Source organism: Cebus imitator, unplaced genomic scaffold, assembly GCF_001604975.1.
Source record: "Cebus imitator isolate Cc_AM_T3 unplaced genomic scaffold, Cebus_imitator-1.0 Scaffold234, whole genome shotgun sequence".
NCBI lineage: Eukaryota > Metazoa > Chordata > Mammalia > Primates > Cebidae > Cebus > Cebus imitator.
Genome location: NW_016107549.1, coordinates 1,783,865 through 1,794,197, shown reverse-complemented (window position 1 = coordinate 1,794,197; position 10,333 = coordinate 1,783,865). Strand labels below are relative to the sequence as shown.

Below are 10,333 nucleotides of genomic sequence, written 5' to 3'. Positions count from 1 at the left end.
GACTTACCCAAGATCACACAGCAAAAAAACAAAAAACAAAAAACCAAAAAAAAAACCGTATTATGGGGGTGAGGTCTGGCCTGGAACCCAGCTTGTGTTCCTGCTCCAGGACAGAGGTTCAAACATGAAATATGGTATACTGAAGTCTTCTCTTGAACAGGAGAAATGCAAGGAGGCTTTTGGGAATTAGGGTCCCTTCTACGAAACGGAGCGCCATTGCAGGCAGCATGGGAGATCATGGAGTAATGGTTAAGAATGCGGACCAGCACACTCTAAGCCACTATCAGCCCCAGGGACCAATCTCCAGCCAACTGAGTCAACTCTTCTATGATTGGATTGCGGCAGGAACCAAGTGGCTAACAACCAATTGAATAACAGAAGGGGCGGACCTAAGGCGAGGTTGGGATTCAACGTGAAGAATAGAGGGAAAATGATGGACATAAAATTGAGCCTATGGAGTCAGGCCAAGGCGGACCTGGACTCTAACTTCACCGAAAGGGCAAGGACTGGGTGTTTGGCTGGTTGCTAAGGCGAGGTTGGCGCTACCGGAGCGTGAGAGTGATTGGTGGAAGTAAGAAAAGATATAGCCAATGAAAGGAGAGCTGCAAGATTTAGGGCCCAATGAGTGAAGAGGAGTACCCTGGACCGTACTGATGTGCTCATTTGGTAGGGGGAGTCCTTGGAGATATATAGACCAGAGGTTGACAAAGTGAACCGTGGAAGCAAAGAATAGTGAAAACATAATTTATATTTCTCCTGAAAGGCAAGTCATGAGGAAATTAATTCATGCTTCTAGCCTCGATGGGAATGTGATAGAGGATTTCCCCTGTAGGTGCTTCGCATGGTGCGCTCCGCTTGATCACGTGAGCCAGTTCCAAAATGGCGGCAGGGGTGGCCGGGTGGGGGGTTGAGGCAGAGGAGTTCGAAGACGCGCCTGATGTGGAGCCGCTGGAGCCTACGCTTAGCAACATCATCGAGCAGCGCAGCCTGAAGTGGATCTTCGTCAGGGGCAAGGGTGGAGTGGGCAAGACCACCTGCAGCTGCAGCCTGGCAGTCCAGCTGTCCAAGGGACGTGAGAGTGTTCTGATCATCTCCACAGACCCAGCTCATAACATCTCAGATGCTTTTGACCAGAAGTTCTCAAAGGTGCCTACCAAGGTCAAAGGCTATGACAACCTCTTTGCTATGGTGAGTGGAGCTGGGCTTAGCTCCCACTTCTGGGAAAGACCCTTCCAGCCTTTCTTGTGCACACACACCAGCAGCCACCATGTCCTATCCATTCTGTATCCTGTGTCTCTCCTGTTTCACCCCTTCCTCAACATACTCACAAGGGAATGAATGAGGACTTGCGGAGCAGGAAGGACACCAGAGTGCCTGAAGCTTAGTGAGCCAGGGTAGGGGAAGGAGAAGTTGGAAAGACCAATCAGAGCCACGTGGTGTGGGACCTTACAGTGCATGGTAAGCAGTTGGGCATTGACTCCAGGTTTATTGGGAAGTTGTTTGTTTTAAGCAGGGCAATGTTATGGCCAAATTCATGTTTAAAAAGTACCCTCTGACAGCTAAGTGGAGATTCAATTGTCAGTCAAGGAAAGTAACAAGGAAGTTGGGGCTGTAACCAGTTGAGATATGACAGCATCCTGGACTGTGGTGGGGCAGAATGTTGGGGGAGAAGTAGTCAGATTTGGGAATTTATTTACTTATTTTTTTTTGGATAGTCAAGACTCCTCTGTTGCCCAAGCTGGAGTGCAGTGGTGCAACCTCAGCTCATTGCAACCCCTGCCTCCCAGGTTCAAGCAATTCTTCTGCCTCAGCCTCCCCAGTAGCTGCCGTTACAGGCATGTACCACCATGCCCTGTTAATTTTGTGTTTTTAGTAGAGACAGGGTTTCACCATGTTGGCCAGGCTGGTCTCCAGCTCCTGACCTCAAGTGATCTGACTACCTTGGCTTCCCACAATGCTGGGGTTGCAGGCATGAGCCACCGCTTCCCACCAGGGATTTATTTTAGAAGTAAATTAGTGAGATTACTTGGTTGTAATGGGTGAGAGAAATAAAGGAATTAGTTACATGTTTTGTCTTTTTTTAAGATGGGGTTTCACCACGTTGGTCAGGCTGGTCTTGAACTCCCGACCTCAGGTGATCTGCCTGCCTTGGCCTCCAAAGTGCTTGGATTACAGGCATGAGCCACCACGCCCGGCCAGTTACATGTTTTTATTTTCTCTCTGAGAGCTAGGATATGGAAAACTAGTAAAGGAGTAGGTTTAGAAGGGACAAGTCAAGAATTTCATTTAGTCCACAGCGAATCTGGGGTGCCCACTGGAAATCCAAGTGGAAACATCATGATAGTAGTTTGCTTATGTGAGTCTGGAACTCAGAGGAGATTGTCATTGATTTGGAATTCACTGACCCAAGGGTAGCATTTAAAGCTGTGTGAAGGCTGGACTTGGTGGCTCACACCTATAATCCCAGCACTTTGAGAGGCCACGGCAGGCGGATCACTTGACGTCAGGAGTTCAAGACCAGCCTGGCCAACATGGTGAAACCCCGTCCCTACTAAAAATACAAAAAAATTAGGCAGGCGTGGTGATGTATTCCTGTAATCCCGGCTACTTGAAAGGCTGAGGCAGGAAAATCACTTGAACCCAGGAGGCAGAGGTTGCAGTGAGCCGAGATCGTGCTACTGCACTCCAGCCTGGGAAACAGAAGGAGACTCTGTCTCAAAAATTAAAAAAAGACACAGGGTCTTTTGACATTAAAAAAAAAAAGACACAGCCATGTTGCCCAGGCTGGTCTCGAATTCTGGGCTGGAGAAATAATCCTCCTGCCTCAACCTCCCAAAGCATTGGGATTACAAGTGTAAGCCACTGCATCCAGCCTCAGACAAGTTTTCTTTTCTTTTTTTTTTTTTTTGAGACAGAGTTTCGCTCTTTTTACCCAGACTGGAGTGCAATGGCGCGATCTCGGCTCACCGCAACCTCCGCCTCCTGGGTTCAGGCAATTCTCCTGCCTCAGCCTCCTGAGTAGCTGGGATTACAGGCATGCACCACCATGCCCAGCTGATTTTTTGTATTTTTAGTAGAGACGGGGTTTCACCATGTTGACCAGGATGGTCTCGATCTCTTGACCTCGTGATCCACCTGCCTCGGCCTCCCAAAGTGCTGGGATTACAGGCTTGAGCCACCGCGCCCGGCTTATTTATTTTTTGAGACGGACTCTTGCTCTGTCGCCCAGGCTGGAGTACAGTGGCTCAATCTCCATTCATTACATCCTCCACTTCCCGAGTTCAAGCGATTCTCCTGCTTCAGCCTCTCGAGTAGCTGGGATTACATGTGCCCACCACCATGCCCAACTAATTTTCGTATTTTTAGTAGAGATGGGGTTTTGCCACCTTGGTCAGACTGGTCTCAAACTCCTGACCTCAAGCGATCCACCCGCCTTGGCCTCCCAAAGTGCTGGGATTACAGACGTAAGCCACCGTGCCCAGCCTGCAAAACCTTGTCACTACAAAACAATTTCAAAAAGTCAGGTGAGTATGGCCGGGTGCAGTGGCTCACATCTGTAATCCCAGGCCACTGTGCCTGGCCATAAACACTTCTTAAGGTAGCAGGGGGAACCAGAATTATCCGGTTCATCAAGTGCCCATTGGAAATTTCTGTTCAGAAAAGGGGAGCAAGGGCCAGGCATGGTGGCTCACGCCTGTAATCCCTTTGGGAGGCCAAGGCAGGTGGATCACAAGGTCAGGAGATCAAGATCAGCCTGGCCAAGAGGGTAAAACCCTGTCTCTACTAGAAATACAAAAATTAGGCTGAGTGTGGTGGATCACAAAGTCAGGAGTTTGAGACCAGCCCAGCCTGGCCAACATAGTGAAACCCTGTCTCTACTAAAATCACAAAAAATTAGCCAGGCATGTTGGTGGGCACCTGTAATCCCAACCACTCAGGAGGCTGAGGCAGAAGAATCACTTGAACCTGGGAGGTGGAGGTTAAGTCAAGATCGTGCCACTGCACTCCAGCCAGGGCAACAATGTCAGACTCCGTCTCACAAAAAAAAAGAGCTGGGAGCGGTGGCGTGTGCCTCTAGTCCCAGCTACTTGGGAGGCTGAGGCTGGAGGATCTCTTGAGCCCAGGAGTTCTGGGCTGTAGTGCACTGTGCCAATCGGGTGTCCGCACTAAGTTTGGCATCAATATGGTGACCTCCCTGGTGTGGGGGACCACCAGGTTGCCTAAGGAGGGGTGAACCAGCCCAGGTCGGAAATGGAGCAGGTCAAAATTCCCGTGCTGATCAGTAGTGGGATCGCGCCTATGAATAGCCACTGCGCTCCAGCCTGGGCAACATAGCAAGTCCCCATCTCTAAAAAAAAAAAAAAAGAAAAAAGAAATACAAAAATTAGCCAGGCGTGGTAAGCACTTGTAATCCCAGTTACTCGGGAGGCTGAGGCAGAGAATTGCTTGAACCCGGGAGGTAGAGGTTGCAGTGAGTCTACATTGTGCCACTGCACCCCAGGCTGTGCAACTGAGTTAGACTCCATCTCAAGAAAAAAAAAAAAAGCCGGGCGCAGTGGCTCAAGCCTGTAATCCCAGCACTTTGGGAGTCCGAGGCGGGTGGATCACGAGGTCAAGAGATCGAGACCATCCTGGTCAACATGGTGAAACCCCGTCTCTACTAAAAATACAAAAAATTAGCTGGGCATGGTGGTGCGTGCCTGTAATCCCAGCTACTCAGGAGGTTGAGGCAGGAGAATGGCCTGAACCCGGGAGGCGGAGGTTGCGGTGAGCCGAGATCGCGCCATTGCACTCCAGCCTGGGTAACAAGAGTGAAACTCCGTCTCAAAAAAAAAAAAAGAAAAAAGAAAAAAAGGAGGGAGAGTAAGATGGGAATAGTCTTTAAGGGTGTTCAGGCCCTCAAGTGCAGTGATGAAAAAGCTGGAAAGCCATACCTGTAATTTAGTGCTTGGGGAGACTGAGACAGGAGGATCACTTGAGGCCAGGAGTTCAAGGCCAGCCTGGGCAACAAAGAGAGACCCTTTATCTACAAAAAACAAACAAACAAAATTAGCTGGACATGGTAGTATATGCCTGTAGTCCCAATTAGTCGGGAAGTTGAGGCAGGAGGATCAGTTGAGCCTAGGAGTTTGAGGCTGCAATGAGCTATGAATGAGACACTATCTCTTTTTTTTTGAGACAGAGTCTCACTCTGTCTCCCAGGCTGGAGTGCAGTAGTATGATCTTGGCTCACTGCAACCTCCACCTCTCGGGTTTAAGTGACTCTCCTGACTCAGCCTCCCAAGTAGCTGGGACTACAGGTTGGTGCCACCACATTCGGCTAATTTTTTTGTATTTTTAGTAAATACAGGGTTTCACTTGTTAGCCAGGATGGTCTCGATCTCCTGACCTTGTGATCCACCCACCTTGGCCTCCCAAAGTGCTGGGATTACAGGTGTGAGCCATGATGCTAGGCCTGATTTTTTTTTTTTGTAAAGATGGGGTTTTACCATGGTGGCCAGGCTGGTCTTGAACTCCTGACCTTAGTGATCTGCCCGCCTTGGCCTCCTAATGTGCTGGGATTACCAGTGTGAGCTACCTTGCCCTGCCAAGATGCTATCTCTTAAAAGAAAAACAAAACAAAACTGGAAGCAACCAGGGTGGGGAATTTTGCCAATAGCAGGGGGAAAGGGAATGTTTGCAGAGGTAACCTATGGAGGCTGGGCTGGATATGGGTGCCAGCTAAGAGGGGCACTGACAGTTTACAAGGGGCCAGGTGAGGGGATAAAGTGGCCCAAAGAGGCTTAGAATAACTGAGGCATGAGAGGAGGTTAAGGTCAGAGAGTGGGTACTAGGACGTGGTGATGAGTGGACAAGCTCCCCAACAGGAAATGACCCCTGAGGCCAGCGAGTTGGGTGCTTCCCCATGGGAAATCAACAAGAAGTGGTGACACAAGGAGGATAAAGAGGGAGGCCTTGAGTCTGAGACTGGTCAGGGACCCCCGGCATGGCCATCCCTTCATGGATTCTACATACATGTTTGGTTTTTGTGTGATTTTCCTTGTGGTTTTTTGAGACAGAGTCTCGCTTTGTCACCCAGGTTGGAGTGCAGTGGTGCAATCTCGGCTCACTGCAACCTCCGTCCCCACAGGTTCAAGTGATTCTCCTGCCTTAGCCTCTCAAATAGTTGGGATTACAGGTGCCTGCCACCATGCCCAGCTAATTTTTTGTATTTTTAGTAGAGACTGGGTTTCACTATGTTGGCCAGGCTGGTCTCACACTCCCGACATCAGGTGATCTGCCCTCTTCGGCCTCCCAAGGCTCTGTATTCACACTGGGAATACAGGTGTGACCCACCCTGCCTGGCCTCATGTTTCTTTTGTTTTGTTTTTGAGACAAGAGTCTCACTCCTATCTCCCAGGCTAGAGTGCAGTGTCGTGATCTTGGCTCACTGCAACCTCTGCCTCCCAGGTTCAAGCGATTCTTCTGCCTCAACCTCTGGAGCAGCTGGGATTATAGATGCCCACCACTATGCTTGGCTAATTTTTGTATTTTTAGTAGAGACAGGGTTTCACCATGTTGGCTAGGCTGGTCTAGAACTCCCAGCCTCAGGTGGTCTGCCGTCCTCGGCCTACCAATGTGCTGAGATTACAGGCATGAGCCACTGCGACCAGCTGGATTCTGCATACCTGTTGACGACCTATGTGCCAGATACTGTTCATGCTAAGTGCTGGGGACACAGCTGGCTGGTAAAACATCTGCCCTCGAGGGGCAGACATTTCTGTTGTAGAGAAATACAATAAACATAAGGGAACCATGTGAGATGTGAGGAAGGGCTAATATTTTTTTTTTTTTTTGAGATGGGTCTTACTATATTTCCCAGGCTGGTGTCCAACTCCTGGGCTCAAGTGATCCTCCCATCCCAGTCTCCTGAGTAGTTGGAACTACAGGCGTGAGCCATCCTGCCCAGCTCCTAGGGGCTAAACCTAAGGAGAAAGGAAGGCAGGGCAGGGGGTGTCAGAGACGCTGTGCTTTTATTTAGGGTGGTCAGGGAATCTCTGAGTGGAGGAAAGAGTGATCTGGAAGAGGTCATGGCCCAGTCATGGGAGTCTCCGGGGTTGCAAGTGGGGAGTAGCAGTGTAAATGGCCCAAACTGGGTTTCGGCTTCCCTTTGAGGGCCCTGGGCACAGCCTGCAATTTTCCCCTTGTTTTTGACCCTTTGTGCAACTGTACAAAACCCTAAGTGCTACCTCAGGGTCCCCCAGCTGTAACCTAAAGAAGCGTCTATGGTCAGAGTTAGCCACAGGCTCCCTCTGGCCCTATGCCTGGCTAGGAAGCACCCCCACCTCCCCACCCCGCCACAAAGCAGTAGCAGCGACCTGAGTCTCATCTTGGCCCCCAGGAGATTGACCCCAGCCTGGGCGTGGCAGAGCTGCCTGACGAGTTCTTCGAGGAAGACAACATGCTGAGCATGGGCAAGAAGATGATGCAGGAGGCCATGAGTGCATTTCCCGGCATCGATGAGGCCATGAGCTATGCCGAGGTCATGAGGTCAGGCCCAGCCAGCGGGGGTGGCGGCTGCCTGGGGAAGGGGAAGAGCGGACAGAGAGGGCCTGACCCCTGTCTCCCCTCAGGCTGGTGAAGGGCATGAACTTCTCCGTGGTGGTGTTTGACACGGCACCCACGGGCCACACACTGAGGCTGCTCAACTTCCCCACCATCGTGGAGCGGGGCCTGGGCCGGCTTATGCAGATCAAGAACCAGATCAGCCCGTTCATCTCACAGGCAGGCTTCAGGGGGCCCCCACCTGCACCATGCAGGCAGCCGGGAGTGGGAGTGGGTCTGCTCCCTCAGACCCTCAGATGCGTGCTAATAAATCCCTTTCCTTCCCACCCCATCTCTGTACTTTTCCCTGGAGGGGATGGGAGGGAGGGAGGGAGCTGTCTTTCTTCCCCCGCAGGCAGGACTCTTTCCCTGCCCCTGCCCACTAAATGCCCTAGACAGAGCCGGAAAGTACATTCCAGAACCAGGTGACCTGCCTTTAAACCCGCTGCACTCACTGTATGACCCAACTGCTGTGTGACCTCAGGCAAATCACTTCACCTCTCTGGGCCTCACCTTCCTTGTCTTGCAAATGGAGATCATGAGAGTGCCCCATGGCTTATTATTTTTTGAGACAGAGTCTTGCTCTGTTACCCAGACTGGAGTGCAGTGGTGTGATCTCGGTTCACTGCAACCTTCACCTCCTGGGTTCAAGTGATTCTTGTGCCTCAGGCTACCAAGTAGCTGGAACTACAGATGTGTACCACCATGTCCAGCTAATTTATTTTTTGTAGAGACAGGTATTTGCCATGTTGCCCAGGCTGGTCACAAACTCCTAGCCTCAAGCATACACCCACCTTGACCTCCCAAAGTGCTGGGATTACAGGTGTGGGGCACTGCGCCCAGCCCCCATGGGTTATTATGACAACCCAAAGCCCCACTGTTCTGTGCTCCACCAGCACCACACCCTGTGGTGTATGTGCTTGTGTGGGTATGTGCCTGTCCCCTGTGGGGATCTGTGCCTCAGGTGGTAACACTGAGCACTTACTGTGTGCCAGCCACTATTCTGAGCATATTATATGCATCAGCTCATCTGGCACAACAGGTCTTGGAGGTAAAGTTTAGAGATCGGGAAACTGAGGCTCCAGGAGGTCAAGCCCCTTAGCCATGGTTCCCCAGAAATGGCAAAGCTGAGGCCAGGCGAGGTTGCTCATTCCTGTAATCCCAACACTTTGGGAGGCTGAGGCAGGTGGATCACCTGAGGTCAGGAGTTCGAGACCAGCCTGGCCAAAATGGTGAAACCCTGTCTACTAAAAGTACAAAAATTAGCTGGGTGTGGTGGCGTACCCCCAGGTGTTTAGCAAACCCCAACCCAGGGGATTGAATGAGCCCCAGGTAAGCTCTGAGCCCTTCCACATCCTCCCTGCAGATGTGCAACATGCTGGGCCTGGGGGACATGAACGCAGACCAGCTGGCCTCCAAGCTGGAGGAGACGCTGCCTGTCATCCGCTCCGTCAGCGAACAGTTCAAGGACCCTGTGAGTTGTGGTCTGGCAGGTGGTGAGAGGCCCAGGGGGCTGAGGACAGCCCCAGAACCCACCCTTCACTGTCCTCTCTTGTGCCCTGCAGGAGCAGACAACTTTCATCTGTGTATGCATTGCTGAGTTCCTGTCCCTATATGAGACAGAGAGGCTGATCCAGGAGCTGGCCAAGTGCAAGATTGACACACACAACATCATTGTCAACCAGCTCGTCTTCCCCGACCCTGAGAAGCCCTGCAAGATGTGTGAGGCCCGCCACAAGATCCAAGCCAAGTATCTGGACCAGGTGTGCCCACCCACCCAGCACTGGCTCTGCAGAGGCACCTCTGCCCCTTTATTCTCTGACCTTTTGCTCTACCTTTTAGCCCTCTGCCCTAGCCTCCTGCCCTTCGCCCCCACATTTCAGATCCTTCACCATTATCCCAGCCATAGTGAACTGTGGCTGGCCTGGCCTAGGTCCTGTGACCCTGGAGAACAGGGGGTCTAGCCCAGTGATCTCTGACCATACTGACCCAACTCCCACTTATGACACCTTAAGCTCTTGCCCTGTATTCTCTCCCTGACCCTGGAAGCCTCCTAGCTCAACCCCTTCTATTGATCCACACTCCGTCTCTGCCTTCCTGCCCGCTGACCACTGCCTTCTACCCTCTGCCCTGGCTGCAGATGGAGGACCTGTATGAAGACTTCCATATCGTGAAGCTGCCGCTGTTACCCCATGAGGTGCGGGGGGCAGACAAGGTCAACACCTTCTCAGCCCTCCTCCTGGAGCCCTACAAGCCCCCCAGTGCCCAGTAGCACTGCTGCCAGCCCCAACCGCTGCCATTTCACACTCACCCTCCACCCTCCCCACCCCCTCGGGGCAGAGTTTGCACAAAGTCCCCCCCTTAGTACAGGGGGAGCCACTTGGGCAGGAGGCAGGGAGGGGTCCATTCCCCCTGGTGGGGCTGGTGGGGGATTGTAGTTGCCCCTTACCTCTCCCACCTCTTGCTCTTCAATAAAATGATCTTAAACTGCTGTATTTGTTGACATTGGGAGGTGAGGGTAAGCACCTTCATGTACAGTTACACAGGTTGTGCACATCTAGAGGGGCCCATTCACAACAGAAACCTAATGGAGATGCATGTTTATTGTGGCAACTTGGGACGGAGGGTGTCTTGGGTCAGAGATAGCTTTGTCTCCTTCTCTGTGGGTTAGGGTATCCCTAGGTGTCCCTGCTGGGGCTGTGAACCCTGGAATGGAAGACAGAGGCATCTGCCCATTTCCTTGGAAGCT

General features: G+C 51.7%; 1 protein-coding gene across 1 annotated transcript; it reads left to right on the top strand.

Annotated features, from left to right (window-relative positions):
• Positions 1–655: 655 nt before the first annotated feature.
• On the top strand, positions 656–10,075 carry GET3 (guided entry of tail-anchored proteins factor 3, ATPase). Its single transcript, XM_017497803.2, has 6 exons — positions 656–1,188; positions 7,382–7,530; positions 7,614–7,764; positions 8,951–9,058; positions 9,150–9,347; positions 9,725–10,075. The coding sequence occupies exons 1-6, from the start codon at positions 880–882 to the stop codon at positions 9,854–9,856; spliced, it is 1,047 nt and encodes a 348-aa protein (XP_017353292.1). The 5' UTR covers positions 656–879; the 3' UTR covers positions 9,857–10,075.
• The last annotated feature ends 258 nt before the right edge of the window (positions 10,076–10,333 follow it).

Coding starts and splice junctions, on each gene's coding strand:
- GET3 (XM_017497803.2), top strand. CDS start 880: ATGGCGGCAGGGGTGGCCGGGTGGGGGGTTGAGGCAGAGGAGTTCGAA. Junction 7,765..8,950: donor TCAGCCCGTTCATCTCACAG/GCAGGCTTCAGG, acceptor TCCTCCCTGCAG/ATGTGCAACATGCTGGGCCT. Junction 9,059..9,149: donor GCGAACAGTTCAAGGACCCT/GTGAGTTGTGGT, acceptor TGTGCCCTGCAG/GAGCAGACAACTTTCATCTG.